This window comes from Rhinoderma darwinii, chromosome 2, assembly GCF_050947455.1.
Source record: "Rhinoderma darwinii isolate aRhiDar2 chromosome 2, aRhiDar2.hap1, whole genome shotgun sequence".
Classification (NCBI taxonomy): domain Eukaryota; kingdom Metazoa; phylum Chordata; class Amphibia; order Anura; family Rhinodermatidae; genus Rhinoderma; species Rhinoderma darwinii.
This window is the reverse complement of record NC_134688.1, coordinates 72189006-72211405: the sequence shown is the minus strand read 5'-3', so window position 1 is coordinate 72211405 and position 22400 is coordinate 72189006. Positions and strand designations below refer to the sequence as shown.

The 22400-nt window shown below is 40.2% G+C and overlaps 1 protein-coding gene across 1 annotated transcript in view; it reads right to left on the bottom strand.

Annotated features, from left to right (window-relative positions):
* FREM2 (FRAS1 related extracellular matrix 2) overlaps window positions 1-22400 on the bottom strand; it is a 347973-nt gene that overhangs the window by 137703 nt on the left and 187870 nt on the right. The window contains exon 6 of the mRNA XM_075851054.1: window positions 15389-15478. Within this exon, the coding sequence (XP_075707169.1) occupies window positions 15389-15478 (90 nt within the window). The remainder of the gene's footprint in view (window positions 1-15388; window positions 15479-22400) is intronic.

The window sequence follows — 22400 nt, the reverse complement described above, 5'->3', positions numbered from 1 at the left end:
ACTGTATAAGGGCAGCTAGTGTGGCATTATACTGTATGGGGCAGCTATGGGGGCATTATGCTGTATGGGGGCAATAAGCTGTATGGAGCAGCTATGATGCATTATACTGTATAGGGCAGCTATGGGGGCATTATGCTGCATGGGGAAGCTATGGGACATTATGCTGCATGGGGGAATTTGTTTGGGCATTATACTGCATGGGAGCATCTGTGTGGGGATTATACTGCATGGGAGAATATTTGGGCATTATACTGTATGGGGGAATCTGTGTTGGCTTTATACTGTATGGGTGCATCTATGGGTACATTATACTGTATCGTGGCAGCTACCTGTGATACTTGAAAGTTGGGAGGTATGCAACTGCACGGTCAGTATAAGTTAAGATAAATATTTACAGTTGCTCAAAATTAGGGTCGTAGCCATAGGGAGTACAGGGGCAGCACCTACCCCTGGGCCCTGGTGCTATAAGGGACCCTATGGCCTCTCTGACACATAAGATAACACTAGTATTATACACGGCACGTGATAGTTGGGGGGCCCTGTTACAGATTTTTCATTGGGGCCCAGAAGGTTAAAATCACGCCTCTGCTCAGCATTTTATGTTGATTTTAACAATGGAATGTGGTACATTTTTGTTAAGAAATAAAGATCTTTTCAATCTATAATGATCAATGGTCAATAAGGTGCTTTAGAGCCAGCTCTGATTGAAATGCCAATTGTCGTGGCTGTTTTCCCCTGTAACTAGTGCTGCTTTGGAGTTAAAAAAAATAAAAAGCCTGTATGAATGTGGTTTATTAATATATGTATTGTGTCTTTAAATGCCATATGTGTTGCTGTTTATTTCTGCTTTTTGTTTTCTCCCAGGTGGCATGTCCTGAGAAGAGTGGTCTGTTTAGCCTGACATATTTATGTTGTGCTGATGTTTTTTGCATTGTAACGTTACTTTGGTTATTGACAGTTGCGGCGGATGATGGTTGGCTCGCTGGTGTTTAGGTTGCTTTAGCGCTGGGGTAAATGGCTTGCATGCCATTTTTATTAATGTTGGTCTGTGCCGTAACGTCACCACATTGCCATCCCTGATGCTGGGGGCAGTGCTTACTCTATAAAATGGCTGCTGTTCCCGCTAAGAGTGTTCAGTGAGTGTATGGAAGTGGAGGAACCTGGTGTGACGGGTGAGCTGATGAAACTGCAAGCGGTGCAACAACACAAGCTGGTGGACTGTGGGTCCTGGAGCAGATTGTGGGTGACGGGCAGGAGCCTCCCAGTGTGAGATAGTGTAGCAGTGCAGCCTGTACAGCCTAGTAGGCCTGAGTTTTCCAGACATCCCCTGCATCAGGGAGGAGTGCCCTTGACTCAAAAACAGAGTAAGCCAGGCTGGGGATTTCTGGAAAACAGTCATCAACTGCCAGTCTGAACCACCAATTGTAAGATGTATGCCTCTCATCTAGTGAGAAGCGTTCATTTGCCTGCTGTGGTCAGCTGTGCCATCGGCACAGGCCTAGTATCGTTTTTGTTGCCATGAGCTACTGCTATCTGCTCCATCTCTGCCGCAACAAACCTGAAAGTGCTAAACACCACCCTAGGCTCCCACCTTACAAGCCCTTATACCAATGCAACCATCATTAAAAAGTGTATGGTCATTACGGCCCAATATTTCTCCGGTATAGAGAAGTTGAGCATTAGCAGACAGCTGTAATATAGCATGCTTGTGTTTACAAACTCCTGCTGCATTCATGGTGTGACTCTTCAGTTCACGGTACAACTGAATAACTTGCTCTATCCCTTAGCTCTATTTTGAGATGGGTATTTGGCATTTCCAGGAAGGCCCCTTTTGGAGTAATGAAAAATAGGTCTGGAATGTGGCAGCAATGCACATGCAGCATAATGTATTCTAAATTCTAAATCCACAAATATTTTATTCATCTATTACAGCGATTGAGCCCTCCGACAGTTCTTTCTGTCTGCAAAATCCTAAATATCATCTATATGGTATGTTGTGGTTACATACAAGCAGGGCCACATTAAGGTTTATGGAGGCCCCTGGGCCAAAAATGCGTTGGGGGCCCCAATCCCACCTCGGCCCCATTCCCACCCCTGGAACCTGGGTCCACCTGACCCCATTTATAGGAGAACATGTACTGTATGTGCGTGGCACTTTCTACAAAGTCAATGGGAGTTATGGAGCCAGTGAATTAAAGAGGTTATCCCACCAAAACAACTGATCACATATTCACATTATAGGTAAATAGTGTTCGATCGATGTGGCTCCTATCGCTGGGACCCCCACTGATCCAGACAAAGGGGGTCATAAGTCTTCTGTATGAACAGAGCAGCAGGTCATGCATGCGCGCCGCCACTGTGTTCATTCTCTATCGGACTGCCAGAGAGTACAGTGCTCAGCTATCTCCGGCAGTCACGCAGAGAATGAACGCAGTGGGAGAACACGCATGCATGCATGACCTGCTGCTCTGTTCACACAGAAGACTTGGGTCTGCCGTTCCTTGGATCAGTGGGGGATCCAGCGATCAATCCTGTGGATAGGTAGAAAGCCACATGCATGCGTCTCCGCTTCTCAGCTAAACTGATTGAAACAGCCACAGGGGAACCTCATGAAACTACCCATATGAATAGTTACTGCTGGGGCGAAACTAGACAATACTAGACAGACAGACCACTCCCGTTACGATCCACACCTGTCATTGGCTTCAAAAACTGTATGAAAACAGCCTTGTTTTTCTGGTGCAATTCTCTGTCAGTTTGATGTGTCACACACCAGGCTTACCATTTGAAAAACTGAAGTTGAATCCAAAATGGTGGCATGCAAGATGGCTGCCATGTTGGTGACATGGTCGAACGGGTATTTCCTTTCCCCCACAGCTTGTGTCTAAAATTGGATCACCGTTTGCCAAACCGTTTTCATTAAATATGGGCGTTTCCTTACTTTGGACTTGTCAGATGGGCATGTTCGGACATCATTTGGTCCCCCCCTCCCACAGGCTAATAGCCTTTACCCCTGTGTGTCTAGGTCTGTCATTCATATAGTCGTGCCCTTATTTTTTCTTTTGATGTTGGCTGCATGTTTAGGAGTGTTGCCACCTACTGTTCTTCATTTCCATTATACCTGAAACTTGCACTAGATTGTATGTCTTTCTGAAAAATTCTGACTATGGCAATGTGATACATGATGCATACAGCTTTTTATTTTTCCTTTACAGTATTGCTGTTATACTGTTTTTCCTATGCAATAATAAAAATTCATTTCACCATAAAGGGGAAGTAAACTGGAAAATCTACTGATATGTCAGAGGATGCTATTAGCCAGGTATGAACCCCCACTCTAATGGATAGGCCTATAAAACAACATAGAGAACCCTTTCATTGGGCAGTAGGTCTTCTACAAAAGCATTCACTGACTTTATTTGAAAGGTTTTGGGTGCTCATAGCGCATCATAGCTCTGTTATGTGCCAATGTTCTAGGGTTTTCACGCTACCAGAATTCGGATTTCGATACCGATACTTAGAGTAGTATTGCGTCACTCGATACCAAAATGATGCTTTCCAACAATAAAAATAAATAAATATATATATATATATATATATATATATATATATAAATTCCTTCCATTTTCTGATGTGAGGAACATGGTGTTATCAATTCTGAACCTCCATGTGCCTCACATTAACAGTAATTAACCCAATCATGTACCTCACACATTAACCCCATTTTGCCCATTATGACTGTGAGCGAGGTACTTGATGAGATGACCTACTATAATGAATATAATGGGCACCATTGGGTTAATGTGTGAGGGAAATGATGTGGTTAATTCACATGGCTGTGTTCGGTCCATGGGATACGGACCGAATGTCTCCCGCATTTCCTGGATCCAACATAGTTCAGAAAGCCAGGCTCCTAGCATCATAGTCATCCATGATGCTGTAAGTCACTGCCTCCCCGTGGGACTACTGTCCCATAGTGTAATCAAGTTTTTCTAAGACCTGTACCAACATCTTATCATCAAACACCATCCAGATACCAAACACGCAGCAGGACTATAAAATCACTGGCTCGTTCTCCTGCACATCCTCCAATGTAGTGTACATGATCCTGTGTACAAGGTGCATCAATAAAGGAATCTACATTGGAGAAACCATACAAAAACTACAAACCAGGATGAATCTTCACAGACATACAATAAAACAGGAGGTGGATACACCCGTGGGAAAACACTTCTCTGGACCTGATCACAGTTTGGAAGATTTAAGGGTCCTAATACTGAAGGGTCATTTTAAGAACGACAGAGAAAGAAAAATGTGGTAATTAAAGCTGATGATAAGATCCAGTCATTGACACAAGGCCTCAATCTAACACCAGGATTTATGAGCCACTACATGGACACAAGTCACATCCCGATTCCTTAACTCCTAAGTCATCACCCCTATAACCTCAGTTTTATTGCCCCGGCTTATCTTAATGTATCACCTCATGTAATAATTGTCTTTGTGTAACATCTTAAATGTATTGCTTTTTTCTAAGTCATTCATTTGTACAATTCATATACACATAAAAAACAGAGTATAATGCCAAATATATGTGAAAGAAATAACAAATCTTTATTAAATACATATAAAAACATGCATGTTAAAAAGGTACATGAAGGGAGAGACTCTATATAGTACAAACACAGATACGAGGCAGAACCAAGAATATGGTGTGTTGTAAAGTCCTTATATTAAGGGCATGTGACTCGGGCAGTGTGCCATCTTGTATAACATAAGCAGTTTGGGTATAAGCTATTGTATTAGGAAAAGATGTACATTGTATATCCTTTCTAGAGCAAATAACCCCTAAAATTAATGACTCAGATAGTCTTACCCATGATAGTAGTCCTGGTGGCCTGGATATCTGTGTGTAATACAATAGCTTATACCCAAACTACTTATGTTATACAAGATAGCATACTGCCCGAGTCACATGCCCTTAATATAAGGACTTTAAAACACACCATATTCTTGGTTCTGCCTCGTATCTGTGTTTGTACTATATAGAGTCTCACCCTTCATGTACCTTTTTAACATGTATGTTTTTATATGTATTTAATAAAGATTTGTTATTTCTTTCACATATATTTGGCATTATACTCAGTTTTTTGTGTGTATATGTATATTATGGAGTTGCCTTTCCATTATACAGGGAGGTTGTTCCGTAGGGACACTACCTAGCCCATTACTACCTTTGCATGAGGAGTTATTAAGCAATTCATTTGTAAAATTGCCTGAAGAAGGGGCCTGTGTGCTCTGAAAGCCACATATAGAATTGTTATGGTTAGCCAATAAAGGTATCATACCTACAATACTTTTGTCGTTTTTTACACAAAAGAACATTGCATATTTTTTAGAATATAACGAATATATTTGTGTGTGAAGCAACGGGAACGATTGTCTCCTTGTGCCAATCGATTAACCACTAACAGATTATGTAGTGGTCGTTGCCAGGTATTAAAAAAGATACAAATTATATTCTGTTGAATACTGCATCTATCCAACAATATTAAGAGATAAGGAAGGGTTATATCATCAATCCACATGAAATACTGCTCAGGGTACTAACCAAGCTGGAGTAGAGAGTACAGACCACACACAAAACAGTGTTAGGCTAGGTAAATAACCAAAAAACATTATTCCTTATCAAAACTCAAACTTAAATATGTAAGATGCAGCGGTGCCAGAGTAATATTTTAAGTAACTCCCTGCATTTTTTATTTCGCTCCCCTCCCCCTACATAGAATGATCTGCTTTACTTACAAGTGTAGGGACAGGATTGTGCCATGATCTCACAGTTCAGTTCTATAGACTGGCTCTGGTCAGTAATATTGACAAGAACTATGGACCCCTCATCTCTGCACTTTGAAAACTTCTGTAGCACAAATGGATTTCTTATCTTATCTCATTTTGCTCCCTAAACTGAAATGTGCCATGGCTGCTGCATCTTGAGAATACTTCTGTTTACCGATGTGACCATTCAAACCACCACTGTGATCCATGCACCTATGTCCATTCCCCTTGTCAATGTGGCATGTCCCTACACACTTTAACACTGCCAAATTAGTGCTGATAGCATCAGATTGTGTAGGGATATGCCCCATTAAAAAGGGGATGCCCAGCTGTTATTTTAGGCTCTGTTCACACTTACGATACTAGCTTCCGTTAGGGGATCCATCAAGGTTCCACTTTGGATGGCAAGTATAGCGCAGCATGCAACATTATACTTGCTGTCAAAATGACGAAAGCCTCCACGGAACCACGACGAACCACACTCAAACTCGATGGCGCATTTTCAGTCAATGGTTGGATTAGTTGTCAAAAAAATCCGGCACAGCATTGTGGTTCTTGTCATAAATGGAAGCCATGAGTCCAGTGTGAACAGAACATTATTCATACATTTCCAGGAGGAGTTTTAAGAAAAGGATCAAATGCACTGTTATTTCATGGGAAATACAAGAGTTTACTAAAACCGATAGGTCAGGAGAGCTTCGAGCTACTCTTTAACTGTATGACTGCATTTTAGGAGCTGAATTGTCAACAGTTTCCATAACCAGCAGAATTGTGAATGCAGCTCTGGACTATAATACAGGTGGTTCAAACAAGGAATGTGCCATCAGAAAATGACCTATTGATTAAATCAAGTTTTTTATGTTAAACATATTTTGAAATAGATTTTAGTGATTCTTTTTTAAATTTTCTATGTCATTATCTATATTAAGAAATAATCCTATAATCTTGCAGTTTTCACTCTGACCACTGAGCGTCACAATATACTGACACTTCCTGTTCTGTAGAGATCACTTCTCGAAGAGGTCATCTCATTATCATGACAGGCAGGATTACAATCAAAGGTAACAGGTCTAGATAGGTAACACAGGATCCACCATTGACCAAAGATGATGGACACAGCTCCACTCCTATCTCTTCCCGCACAATGACCTCTGCACAGGTCACACAGCATGCCTAGAAAACTCTCCCATAGAAGTCAATCAGTTCCCTCCTGTACAAAGGTTTCTATGGTCCATTTAGCTACTGCAAAGTGTATCTCTAAATGCTGTTAACAGCAGCTCAGGCAAGACGGAAAACCATAAAAACAGAATAGAAATAAAGATTATGTTTCACTATCTGTTTTAAATTAGGAAAAAATATATAGGTGATGCTCTCTGTTTAACAGTCATGCTGGTAACAAACTTTTTGTGGGATGAATAAAGATTTTTCCATTTATTCCAAATGGAAACTATAAAATGGTGTCTGAGCTGAACACATTTTTATTCCCTTTTTGTACAATGTTTTTATTTCAGCGTATTAAAAGTTGCTAATCTTCATAAAGTTTAAAATATGTAAACAGAGGATTACCCAATTAAAATATTTGTATAATAATATCAAATGACAGCTACCGAGATATGAGGATGTGTGATAGCCCAGAACAATACACACATAAACCAAGTTAAAACTTTCCAAAGTAGGTAAACTAGGTATCCGGCAAGGTGGTTGAAAGGGGCCTCGGCCAGCTGGCAGGGTTGAAAAGTGAGTGAAACAGGAAATCTAGGGCAACCTATTCTGGCAAGAATAGGAGCATTAAAGGGATAGTAAGGACGTCTATTTAAGAGGGCTTCCCAGGGGTTGGTTATCCGGTTTACTCCCGTAAGAGTGCATATTTTGTGGCAGAAATTTCTACAACTGAAAATGGGTTCCAATCATCTGAATGTGGTTGTTTCTTCATCGGGTATATGGATTTCTGCAAGTTCCATTCAGATAAATGGAACTGATTTTCAGTCGCAGAAGTCTCTGCAAGAAAATCGGCCACGTGTCACTGCACCCTAAGGGCTTATTCAGACGAACGGGATATACGTCCGTGCAACGCGCGTGATTTTCACGCGCGTCGCACGGACCTATATTAGTCTATGGCGCCGTGCAGACCGTTACGTGATTTTTACGCAGCGTGAGTCAGCTGTGAAAAGTCACGACATGTCCGTTCTTTGTGCGTATTTCGTGCATCAATGGGTGAAAATCACGCGCACCACACGGAAGCACTTCCGTGGGACGAGCGTGATTCGCGCAACAGCTGTAAAACTATGAATGTAAACAGCTTTATTTTTACCAACTTCTGAACTTTGACCTCTTTTTTTTTTTTTTTTTTTCTCTCTTTATTTGTATCAACTTCTGAACTTTGACCTGCTGTTTTTGGCGGTTTTTGGCCAGGAGGCTGGTCTGAACTGGTCCAATCAGTTTGTAATTTACCCTATGGTATTTGGTATATATACATGTGGTTTTTAACCCTGCGACATGCCTGATGAAGACGCCGGTCCGGCGCCGAAACGCGTAGCATCCTTCTAATAAACCGTACCTTTATAAGCAGCGCCGTTTATCCCGTTTTTTCTCTTACTTCAATATTACTTTGGCATCTCCACAGGGATTGCGTCTGGGATTGGCAGCAGCTTATTGATACAAATTACATGCCGGTAATTTGCCACTGAACAGGTGAGCATTTATGTACCGTTTTTTTTGCTCCTTATACTATTGATCACGCTACTTGGCGCCGTGTCTCCCTTTTTGCTTTTTTTCCTAGTACTATATGATATTTAGACCATTCTTACAACTTTGCTCGGAAGGACCTAAATAGTGGCAGGCAATTGATTTCATAAAGGTTGGAGTGAGTCTGATACCTAAGTATTTGGGATAAGTGGTGGACCATTGGAAGGGGAAGTTTTAATAAGGAGAGAGTTGGGTTAACACAAAGGCTTTAACTTTCATCTGAACTATAAAATATTTTTCATTATGGCAAAAGCTATTAGTATCTTGCTTTTCCTCTTCAGTAATCACCTTCCAGGAGCCGGTAGGTATCGCTACTGCTGCTATTGTCAATTATTAACCATGAGTTGCATTCCTAATTCACATTGGCTCTGCCATTTCATAGCTTAATACCAAGAACAGGAATACTAAACAAATATTGTTAATACTGTTTTAGGCTCTGTTGACGCTAGCATCATGACTTCCATTTATAGCGGAGTCATGACAACTATGCTGGATCTATTTTCAAACAGATACCTGAAAAGCCTGGAGCATCCTATTAACACTAATGTGAATAGAGCTTATCTTAATTGCAGTAATGTTATACATAGTTTGTTATATACTTTTCCATAATCTTTGTTTTATTATTTTTTCTATATCTCCTATTGTTTACTCAGTGGGTACTTCTGTGATGCTTCAGGTTGTTTAGCCACCACCTGAATTTCTGTCTCGATGACTACAATTTCATTGCATGTATCTACATAAACTGAAGTGGTTACAGGAAGATCTATCGGCTGCATAAGACACTACCTTTCCATGCTACACAGACTTGTTTTAGGTCCCTCCTACTGAGGCAACGGGAAGCACGATGCGGTTTCAATATAGAGGAAAAGTGCAGAAATAAGACAGATTGCATTTTATGTATGTGTGCTAAATGGAAGGTTACAGTAACAAATAAAGATAGGATTTAAATGCCCAAATACTGTAGCCATCATTGAAAGTGGTAGCATATCTCTATGACATGTCATCACTATCTGATCAGTGGGGGCTAGGGTCCTCTTACATGGCCCGACATGGGCCATGTAAATGCGCCCCGATCAACAAGGAAGCTCGTTGATCAGCACTCATTTGCTCCTTTCACAAGGACCTAATAAAAAGTAATGGATGGGGACGAGCGCTCATTACTACAATCGCTCACCCCCATACATTTCTTTCATGTCGGCAGCACATCTCCCTTTTTGCACAGGGAGATGCGCGGTCTACAACGATAATATTTTTGGCTGCATAAACGATACAATCAGCCAATAAACGAGCAATGCTCATTCATTGGCTGATCGTTGCCCTGTTTGCACAGGGCAATGATTGGGAATGAGCGTTTGGTAAACGCTTGTTTGCCCAATAATTGGTCTGTGTAAAAGGGCCTTTAGATGCTGGGACCCCACGATCATGAGAATCTGTGGATCGGCGGGGATCACAATGGTCGGACCCCCACCAATCAGAATGTTATGGCATACTCTAGCGATATGTCATCTCTTTCTATGATGGTAATACACTTTTAACATTTAGTTTAAAAATTGAGCTACTATGAATGGCTACTATGGGACTATTGATAAAGTAAATGTCTTCTATATGATATATGTCTTGTTTATTCAGTACCAACATAGTTCTTCTGGCTTTCTTTTGTGTCTATTAAGGACTGGAAACAACCCAGAATTTCGAGATATATTTAATTAGTACTTGATTAAATAACCTTTAATTGCATTCGGACAATTTTTGCAGGTGTGAACGAGCATCTGGCAGGGCACTTCACAGCCACACTTGGCTAACCTCACTACATTGTTCTGTGCCAAGCAATGAATCGTATGGCTTACAAAGTGAATAAGCAAGACTTATTTCAATTATGTTGGCAAGAGAAAAAGAGGTAAATAGTAATTGTACTGTACACCAGCTAGAAATTACAAAAAATGAATAACTACTACGAACACGTCCTGTCATTATTTACCAACACATAACAACTATACAATGCCAACAAACCACAAAAGAGTCTAACCGTATCCACCATAAATGACATAAAACTAAAGCTACGACTGCAAGGAACCAAAACAAACTGAAGAGCACAGGCATAAGAGGTCACACTAAGTATTTTAGAGAACCTTTGTGTATTAGGAAAAGAGTCCTTGAATTCTCTCAGTAATGTGTTTACTTTTGCAGGACTTGGATTCATCCCAGGAACACAGGAATTAATGTTGGCAATGTTGACCTTGTGCCAACATCCACCTGAACGACAAATCCCAAGGCTTTGATGTCGAATCTTGTTGTAGTGGAGAGGTGGAACAGAGAGACCAGTAAGAGATAAGCATTGTATTCTGACATGAAATAGCAGACTACAAATTGTTTGGGAGTATGACCGTCGCGTCGCTTAAACAAAGATAACTAATGGTTTGTCATCTACGACTTCCTTTATTTCCAGACGTACATTTTCCTCTATATATATGGAAATATTGCCTTGAAGAACTATTCAGACAGCTATCTGGCATTCATATATATATATATATATATATATATATATATATATATATATATATATATATATATATATATATATATATATCTCAAAACAAGCAATATATCTGCATACACAATCTATTTACACCTTTGTTGGTTTTAAATTACATAGATACTAAAAGTAATAAAACAAATAACAAAATCATATATATAAAAATATATATATATTTTTTTTTAATATATAAATACACACAGTGGCATTTTAAAACATTATTTCTCGTGTATACATTTGAATGATGCAGTTAATGTATTATTTTCTGAAATATCTTTCAAATATTTATAGCTTGCATGAGAATTGCTAATTCAAAGATAGCATGAACAGAAAAGTACTAAATTTAGGCCAGGATCACACACACAGTTTTGATGCAGTTTTTAGCTCTGTTTTTCTGAGCCAAAGCCAGGAGTGGATTCAAATGGAAGGTAAGGCATAAAGAAAAGACTGATACACAGCGTCAGAGTGGAGTCCCTTGGGCCCATGATTTTGAGGGCCTACCCATCACCTCTACAGAATATGTGCACATACACTTGTTGTTATCATTGTACACACAGGACATATCAATAAGATCTAATAGGATCTAATAGGTTAATTGTGAATCATCCCATAAGAAATATACCCTCCAAATGTAGTTGTCTTCTGCTAGACCTTTTGGGACCCATTATTGGATCAGGGACTGACCTGTCATTTAAAACGAGATTACGCTTGCCTTGCTGTAAATATCACAGAGATGCTACAGAAGTGTCAGGATTCTGAATAGACTTCGCGTCCTGGCTGGAGGTAATGTATATTCATTGTCAGGACACTTGAGTAACGTTATAGTGTGTTTATGTGGCTGCACATAGCGATATAGCTATATCGCTATGTGCTGTGTAAACGAATGGGGAGAAGTGTATGACGCCGATTGGTCACTGATTGGTCAGCGTCATACACTCCTCTGTACAACACCCACTTGGCCAAAAAGTAAAACACGCCCAGTTGTCCATTGAGAAACTCATTAGCATAAAGCTAAAATAGGTCATAACTCCATCAAAAATGATCGTTTTTCTAAATAAAAAAAAACACTGCTGTTACCTACATTACAGCGCCGATCACATTATGTACAATATAGGCCACTTATAATGTGGTGACAGAGCGTCTTTAAGCTAAAACCAGAAACAAAACCTAAACACAAGAAATATAAAGGAAGGCCTTATAGGTCTGCTCTCTTAGATCCAATTCTGGTTTTGGCTTACAAAATGCAGGCAAAATCTGCAGCAAATCTGCACTGTGGGAACCCAGTCTAAGGGTATGGTCAGACGTGGTGGAATATAATCTGTGGCACATGCAGATTTCACCCTTTGCATAGGAAAATCCACAACAAATCCGCCACGTCGTAATATGGCCTAATATTGTCTAAATTACCAAGGAGGTGCATAGCTCTATTAGTAGTGACCTGTGTGAGGGAACAGTAGAAATGATCTCAGGTGTGAGTCTGTGAAGAGAACTAAAAAATATTCCCGTAGGTAAATCTTTAGGACCACATTTGTCCACCTTTGGTGCAGACCCTCTGCAATGACAAACCTGATAATGTTCAAGATGGATGCAAAGAAACCGCCTCATGTGATAACAAAAAACTGTGAAGCAATTTATGTGTAACATAAATTTCAAAGTTTCCAGGCATTATAATTACTATACAAAATGTGAAGAAACTAGCTAGGCCAATATATTGTATACAGAACTAGTACAGTCTCAGCGTATACAACCTAATAAATGATATGATCCCTGTGTGACGTCACTGTGTATGTCTGACTGAGAAAGAGTGTCCGATGAATATGACTATGGATAACAAGCCTGAATAGAGAGAGCCAAAACCCCAAATCAGCCCTGGTGTCATGTGGCGGAGTGTGATGAAGAAGATTATGGCCCTCAAGCACAGCTGCCTATCAACAGTCCTCTGACTTGTTTCTTCTGCTTGATGAGTGAAATTCATTATTTTGCCCAGAGGTCAGTCCACAGCAATATAAGCGCAGCAAGGAAATCATCAAAGTGTTCCTTCCACCAGAGGATATAAATAAGGGACATGTTCACATGTACTCCTGACAATTGCAGAAATCTGTCCAGAACCCTAGAAAAATACGCCTGATATATTGTCCAGCTGAACTGACGGCTCGGCTGAAAGCAGGTCCTGTGTATCTTTGACACGCAGGATCCAGCTAATAATGATCACGTTATGAACTTAGTTGTGATCGTTATTAGCTGGATCCTGTATGTTTAAGACACGCAGGACCAGCTGTAAGCCATGCTGTCATCTCAGCTGAACTGACGGCCACGACTTTGACAGATCGATACAGTTTCTATGTATACAGGATACAAAAAAGCTGTATCTTAAAAACGTAAAAAAATATATATTGAATGAGAGTCAATTTGAAACTTGTTTCAAATCACATAAAACATTAGTACAAAGCCTTTAAAGTGAGCGACCTGGTTATATTTTGTATTCCTTCAGCAGATGTACCTTAAAATGTTAGCCTGACACAACAGCAAGACAATTTCATAAAAAAATAATAAAATACGAAATAATTGTTACAGCAGAGTATATGCCAAGCCATGATACTCCTATTAGAGAAGTGCAGGGGCCCAGGGGCGGGCCTCATTTTATTTTTATATTAGCGCCAGAACTCCTCACCGTCCCTGGACTGCTGTATATATATATATATATATATATATATATATATATATATATATATATGTATGTATGTATGTATGTATGTGTGTGTGTGTTTGTGTGTGTAGAGTAGCTTTTCAAACAGTATATAGACACAAAAATATAGTATAAAATTGCTATTGTATCTTTATAATATATTTCTGTCTCTATCTCATATTTATCTATCTATCTAATCTATCTATCACTAGACACTTCTACACAGCCAATTGTTCTTTTCACCTAACCAAAAGTGCCAACAGGTATAGAAGTTCCTTTGTTCCTCTCAGAATGCAGTCACACCAAACATTCCATATTATCCCACACTCAATCTTCATTATCAAGCATTCCCTACAGGTTGTTACTTGCAAATTGTTGCCATTGGTAATGCAGTCTGCTCATTTGTTGAATAAAGATAAGTCTCAAAACCAAAAACTTCAACCACGCCCAAAATGAGACAAAGACATCAGAACATTTGGTACAAACACAAGGCTTATTCTAATGTACTCATTAGCTTTGGTTGGTTCTAGTGGAACCCATCAACCACTGAATGTTTACAATCAGCGTGTATCCCCTATACTAATCCAATAATTTTCCTGCAGATTATCGTGAAACAGCCCAGGCCAGAATGTAAGCTATCGTGATGTACATGCTAGGGTTAAACTGGAACACATTGGTGATCGGTCATCTGAAACCGGATAATTGTTCAATTTGTCCACACATATCTGTATCCAAACTGGATAACATCTAACTATTCAGCCTCAGGGAATAATAATCTGAATCCTTTTCTGGCTCTATAACAGCCTATTAATGAGGTCAAAGGAGGACGGCATGCACGGCCTGAGAAGCTTTATCTGTAGTCCTCTTTATAGAGCAATGATCCAGTAATGAAAGGGTAAGTCTACCCAAAATACAAAATTACTCTATTGCTTTGATAGTTTATCTTTGATTTACCCGTGCAGCCACTTAAAATTTTAATCTGACATTCTTGATATCCACCATGAGAACATCGTGTAATGGTGAAAGCCAAATCACTGACGCATCTCAAAAATCACAGTAAATAGGCCATGGTCTAAAGTCCTAGAACTGGGACTAGGGAACAATGGGGCTGATTTATCAATGGATTTACGCCAGTTTTATGGTGTAAATACATTGAAATATATGGCACTTTATTATATGAATGTGTCAAAAATTAAGGGTGGGTCTTTAGAGTCGCGCCTAACATGATTCCTTTATCAAATTTCTAAGAAGCGTGCAACAAATTTATCGCCTACAACAAACTTATCAACAAGGTATGTGTCCGGTTGATGAATCTGGCCACTATTATTGAATTGCTCATAGTGTGGTACGATACTGGATCAGAACTCAAATAAAACAATTGTGAACTAATATTCTCTTATCCACCTGAAACCATGCCACCCTCTACAAAATCAAGTGAATTGCCAATTATTTTGAAATCACAGGATCACATCAAAATCACCATTTAGACGAAATTAAAACATTTTTTTTCTTTTTAATCTCTAAAGTTTGGTATTGACTATATTCAATCACTTAGGAATATTTAATATATAATAGGCAAAGGTACTCACCACTGTCTTCAACAGCAAAATAGAAAATATCACTTGTTGCGTTTTCCTTGTCTCGCAAAACATAGCAGATTTTCATGTCGTCAATGTCCGCTGTAAAAAAACATATATATATTTGCGGAGTTCAAAATTTAATTTACAGACAAACTGTATTAAATAGAAAACATACCAGAATGAAAAGTAATATCGGAATTAAAAAATATCCACATCACAATGGATCCCACTAATATACCCCCAGTTCTCTCAGCTTCAACCTGGATAGGTGTAGAAGGGCCACAGACTTACATCACATCACAAACCTTTTCTGAATCGAGACAAAAGAAGTAGAAAGGGCACAGTGCTCTGTAGAGCGCCACAGGACATACATGCCAGGTACTGTAGGGTCTCAGCACACCGACCCCTATAGATGAGGACATCTTACAAAAACAAATACAGTGAGGGATACAATCTCTAGTCAAGCTGGCCGTACACATGAGAGAAAAGTTAGCTGAACCCGCTGATATCAAGGACTTGCCTACAATCCTGTGACGGCAAATGTCAGGGTAAAGAGTAATCAGGCATGTTGGATTTCAACTGAAACTAGGGAACCCTCAACCCATAGCTTAAATGGTAAATACACTTTAAAGGACAGGTGTCGCGGAAATTTTTTTTTTAATATCAATTTACTTTTAGTGTGTGTTTAAAATAAATTTTATTTATTTGTGTGTTTGTGTTTTACTTTTTTATTTTTTCTAACTTTTACTTCTCTATGGGGGCTGCCATTTTTTTTTTCATCTCTGTATGTGTCGATTAACGACACATACAGAGATGGAATACGGCACATACATCCCCATAGAGAATGCGAACGGGAGCCGTTCCATTCACTATGGTGTACGCCGTCTGTGTGGGAACGGCGCATGCGCCGCTCCCACACAGTCCAAAAGGAAGGTCTCCGGCCGAGCGACATCCGGCGCCATTTTCTTGTGGACCGGAAGCCGCGGCCGGACAGCCAGATGACTACTTCTGGTCGCGGCTTCCGGACTTGTGTTCAGAAGCAAGGACTAGGAGCGGAGTGAGCGCACGGAGCGGCGGCGGCAGGAGCAGGTAAGTTATGTTTGTGTATGTTCGTGTTTTACTGTGTGATTACCACTGTATGTAAACCTACTACACTGTGTATTCGCTCAAAAAATGGCGGCACACAGTGTAGGAGGTTTGAACATTCAACCTCCTCCTTTCTCCTGGCACTAGCCATGATAAAGGAGGGGGATTAATTGAGCACACTAGAGCGAGTGTGTCTTCCCCAATTTTGCAGCATAAAGCAATGAGGTTGCTTTACCACATGCCAATGCTGCAATTTTGGGAATTGCTCCCTCTTGTGACCAGCACATGGAAATATTATAAATTAGAATCTAATTTATAATATTTCCTGACTTGTGAAAAAATTAAAACAATGTCTAATCATGTATATACTAACTGTTTAACTAAAAAAAAAATACAAAAAAATTCTACCGACACATTCCCTTTAAGAAAACGTCTGGACATGTCATAGCAACATGTCAGAAGTTTTGATCGGTTGGGGTCCGAGCACTGAGTCCGTACACCAACCGCTCGGCTTTTCGAGAAAAGACGAGCGGAAACCAAGTGGCTCACCGCTTCTGCTGCTTCGTTTTAGTGATCGTAGGAGTCTCAGTGCCCAACAATTAAAACTTCTGACATGTCACTATGACATGTCAGAAGTTTTCTGAAAGTTTAGTTACCCTTTAAAAAAAACATCAGTATCAAGGTAAATCAGTTAAAGGAAGAAATCCAAAGATTCTTACTCCATGGTACAACAAGGGTATGTTCACATGTAGTGACCAAAAACGTCTGAAAATACAGAGTAGTTTTCAGGTGAAAACAGCTCCTGATTTTCAGACTTTTTGTAGCAACTCGCGTTTTTCGCTGAGTTTTTTACGGCCGTTTTTGGAGCTGTTTTTCAATGGAGTCAATGAAAAACGGCTCCAAAAACCTCCCAAGAAGTGTCCTGCACTTCTTTTGGCGAGCCGCCATTTTACGCGCTGTATTTTGACAGCAACGCGTAAAATAAAGGCTCATGGGAACAGAACATCGTAAAACCCATTGCAGGCAATGGGCAGATGTTTGTAGGCGTAATGGAGCCGTTTTTCAGGCGTAATTCGAGGCGTAAAATGCCCGAATTACGTATGAAAACACTGCGTGTGAACATACCCTAAGGGTCTTTTTACACGTGCATTTTCTGCCCGGGAACGAGCGCCAATCGACAAGTACAGCTTGTCGATTGGCACTCGTTTGCTTCATTTACATGGACTAATAATCGTAAGTATGGGGAGGAACGATCTTTAATACAATTGTTCGTCCCCATACATTTTGCATGGGAATATGTGCTGCTGACATGCGTTCATTTTTTGGGCCGCATAAGCAATTAGCTGACGACCAAGCGTTTGCTAATTTATCGGCTGATCGATGGCGTGTTTACATAGGGCAATGATAGGGAATGAGGGTTTATACGAACGCTTGTTCGCCCGGTCATTGACCAGTATAAAAGGGTCTTAATAGACAAGTAATCTACTTTCTGATAGTAACTGGGAACTACTTTATCACAGAAGGGAGGTTAATTAAGGTGACACTATATTAGATATGGACTCTTTCATTCTACACAAATAAGTCAACAACAGCTCATTTAACCATTTCCTAACCTGGCAATTTCCAATGAGAGTTAAAATTTCTAATTCTACCAGTGCCTGAGGCGGGAATTGTGAAAGGGGAGTAACTTTTTAGAAAATAGTGTTAGAATAACGGTCTTCTATGTGTAATGTCCCTAAATGTTTTATCTTATTTCTGAATAAACCGTCTACCGTTACATTCTTAGTAACCATTAAGGCCTTTTTGACACGGCAGTATTTTGGTCAGTAATTTGCATCAGTATTCGTAAGCCAAAACCAGGATTGGAATATAAACTGAGAAAAAGTATAATTGAAAAATATTTCTCCCTCGTCAATGTTTTGGATCCTCTCCTGGATTTACTAATGCAAAATACTGACCAAATGTGCCAGTTGGGAAATTACCCTGAAGCCCAAAATATGTCCCCAATTATGAGCTGATCAAGGTTAAGAAAGCTGCCAGACAGTCTTTCTATTGAAGCATTACATGGCGCCCATTGAAATCAATAGACCATCTGTGTAATGCACAGATAAGCCAGGTCCTCCAGAAGGAGAGATGCTCTTTGTAGAGGTTCTCCACTCTTTCCTCATTAGAGGGGTTGTTTAATTTAGAAAAATATTTTATTATACTCTATTAGGGAATTCTGAATTATTAGAGGTGGTCCCATGTTCAGAATCTCTTGGCTAGAGTGGAGAGAGGTTACAAAGAGCATATCTGTAGAGTCTGGAGGATCTGTCCTGTCCTGTATCACACAGACAGCCCATTGATTTGAATGGGCAGTGTGTAATGCTTAGTTTTGCCTGTGGTGGTGCTGCAGGGAAATTGAACACTTGCTGCCAGGTTTCCCCACAGATTACTGCTGATCGCTGGTGGTCCAGTAGGCGAACACACTGTAATCAGTTTATTGTAAAAGGACTCTTCTAACAAGTAACGATTATCCAAAGTAGATAACCCATTTTCTCTAATCCAACCATTTCCTCATTAATCTCCAGATAATATCCCACATGAAACTTCAAGCTAATGACCTTGTCATGTAGCACTGTAGTCACATCCTCACACTTTCCTATAAAGGACTAGTCTCTTTTTTTATGAATGTCCTTAGCCACTGTAACAGGTTATCAGAGACCTAAAGGCCTCCTGTAAGAAGAAATTATGTGCCAGTGTTCTTACAACACTCCCTGCTCTTTTGCTTTGGCAGTTTAGTGTTATCACGGGAACATCAGTTCAACATGGACTATATAGTAGACTTTAGGCCCTTTTACACTGGCCAATTATCGGGCAAACAAGCGTTCATTGAACGCTCGTTGACACCAAGTGCCATGTGTAAACAGGGCAGCGATCAGCAAATGAACGAGCAAACGCTCGTTCATCTGCTGATCGTATGTTTTTTTTTTTGTTTTTTTTTTTAAAAAGCAACATTTTATCGTTGCCGGCAGCACATCTACCTGTGTAAACAGTGAGACGCGCTGCCGACATAATAATAATAATAAGAATGTATGGGGACGAGCGATCGGAGTAACGAGCGCTTGTCCCCAACATAGTTCCTTGTGACAGGAGCAAACGAGCGCCGATCAACGAGCTCTCTCGTTGATTGGCGCTAGTTGCACCAGCCAAATTTGGCCAGTGTAAGAGGAACTTTAGCGAGCTGTCTCGTCGATCGACGCTAGTTTAGATGGCTAAAATTGGCCGGTGTAAAAGGACCATTACTAAGAGAAGTTGTCCCAGTTGGCATAAGACATATAGATGTCATAGATGGGGATTTTTTCTAAAGTAGAAAGCCACAGCTCGCACGCTCTGATCGACTAGCCGTGACCACATTTAAATGGATGCCATGTAATACTGTTGCAGGGTAAATGTGCGGTTATCCTTGACGATATCTCCAGATCTCCAGGGGTTTAGGCGGTTTGACATGTGCTAATCAGCTGAGGACTGGTGGAGATTTTTTTTTAGATAAGGGACAACCCCTTTAAACTGGTCATAGAAATCTGAATTTTTGTGAAAAAAATCCCAACACAAATGAAACCTGCAAAGAACATATTTTACAAAGGAATTTTAAGGGTACGGTCCCACGTAGTAGCATCCGCAATCGACTAAAACCATGCTCACTTGCAGTGGCCAGTGGCCGCAGAATTTTGCCGGGTATTACCACGAGGATTGCCAGTGTGGGGAGTATAATGGAGCATTAGGAAACAAGCAAAGTAGTGCTTCCCACCTACTTGCCATATTTATTTTTGTCTTTTAATTACAGCCACATAACACCACCATATAGAGCCAAGATAATACTGCCATATACAGCCCACATAATACCACCATATAGCGGCCAAAAAAAATGCATTACCCAAATAATACTACCATACACTACTAAATTATAATTAGTGGTTTTAGTTTGCTCCTGGGGTTTCTGTCATCGGGGTCCCCTAATAAAGGGAGGCCCTGGGCAATTGTTTTGCCCATCCATCCTTGGTGTTGCAACCAGCTTTCAACATCTCCTAAAAGAGTTTCCTAAGTATCCATTCATATTTTCTCTGCTTCCATGCTGTCACCATTTAGGACAACAGAAAAGTGTGCTTTCTGAAAAACAAATATAACTAAGGGCCCTTTTACGCAGGCCAATAATTGTGCAAACGAGCGTTTATCGGCCGATTTTATCGTCTATGCAGCAAGAAATATTATCGTTGTCGGCAGCACAGCTCCCTGTGTAAACAAGGAGATGTGCTGCCGACATGATAGAAATGTATGGGGAAGAGCAATCATAGTAAGGATCGCTCGTCCCCATACATTACTGATCATTGCTTCTGTTAAGAGGAGCAAATGAGCGTCGATCAACAAGCTGCCTTATTGATTAGCGCTCGATTTCACGACCCATATCGCGCTGTGTAAGGGGACCTTAAGAATAAGGCTGAGAAACGTGACTAAAGTGGAAAACTTCACGCCCTTTATCTACTGGTGACTTTTATATTTAGATGATAATGGCCTTTAAAGGGGTTGTACAGGAGTCCACTTGTCCACGGTTTGTGTATGGTATTGCAGCTAAGCCCCTTTCACTTATATGGAGTTAAAGAGGCTCTGTCACCACATTATAAGTGCCCTATATTGTACACAATGTGATCGGCGCTGTAATGTAGATTACACCAGTGTTTTTTATTTAGAAAAACGATCATTTTTTACGGAGTTACGACCTATTTTAGCTTTATGCTAATGAGTTTCTTAATGGACAACTGGGCGTGTTTTACTTTTTGACCAAGTGGACTACGCTTGCCTTGCTGCAAATCTCACACAAGCGTTACCGAGGTGTCAGGATTCTGAATAGACATCACGTCCTGGCTGGTAGTGATGTCTATTCACTGTCAGGACACTGGAGTAACGTTACTGTGTGTGGCTGCACATAGTGATCTAGTAAGATTACTATGTGCTGTGTAAATGAATGTGGAGAAGTGTATGACGCTGATTGGTCACTGATTGGTCAGCGTCATACACTTCTCTCCACAACGCCCACTTGGCCATATAGTAAAACACACCCAGTTGTCGATTGAGAAACTCATTAGCATAAAGCTAAAATAGGTCGTAACTCCGTCAAAAATGATTGTTTTTCTAAATAAAAAACACTGCTGTAATCTACATTACAGCGCCGATCACATTATGTACAAGATAGGCCGCTAGCGTTGACAGAGCCTATTTAAACTGCAATACCAGACACAACTCATGGACAGGAGTGCTGGTGTTTTTGGACGAAAGCAGCCATATTTTTCCTAATCCTGTACAACCCCTCAAGTGAATAGGAGGAAGCTGTAATAACGTGCACCGCCACTACGAATGGAGCCGTGTAACAAATGAAGGTGAAGTATCACTAACCGGAGCTCCGCGGCCACTTCAAAAACCAGATCTGCGGGGGAGCAGAGAGTTGGACCCCCACCGATCAGATACTGAAGGTCCACCTTGAGGATAGGACATTCATTTTATGTCACCGTATAAGACCTTCAATCTCTTCCAATAAGTCACTGCTGGTAACAGGTCTATATGTCGTTTTCTCTTTACCTGTAGCTATAGCTGTGTGGCTTATACCGGATTACTTACAGTTTGATTCTCCCATGATAGATAAACATGCATTTATTTTTTTTATTCTGTTTTCTGTTATATTTTCTGTTTTAATCATTACAGTTGACTTCAAACAGTCGAAAAATGGAATGACCTACTTCTTCCCTGCTGTTTAATGTATATGTTTATCATCTCTATTCCTGTCTGGCATTGGACTATATCTGAACACTGGTTTACCTGCAGCTGCATTGTTTTTTTGCACTGATTTTTAGGTTTTAACATAAGCCTGCAGGGTACACAGACCAGTCCAGGCTTGAGTCAG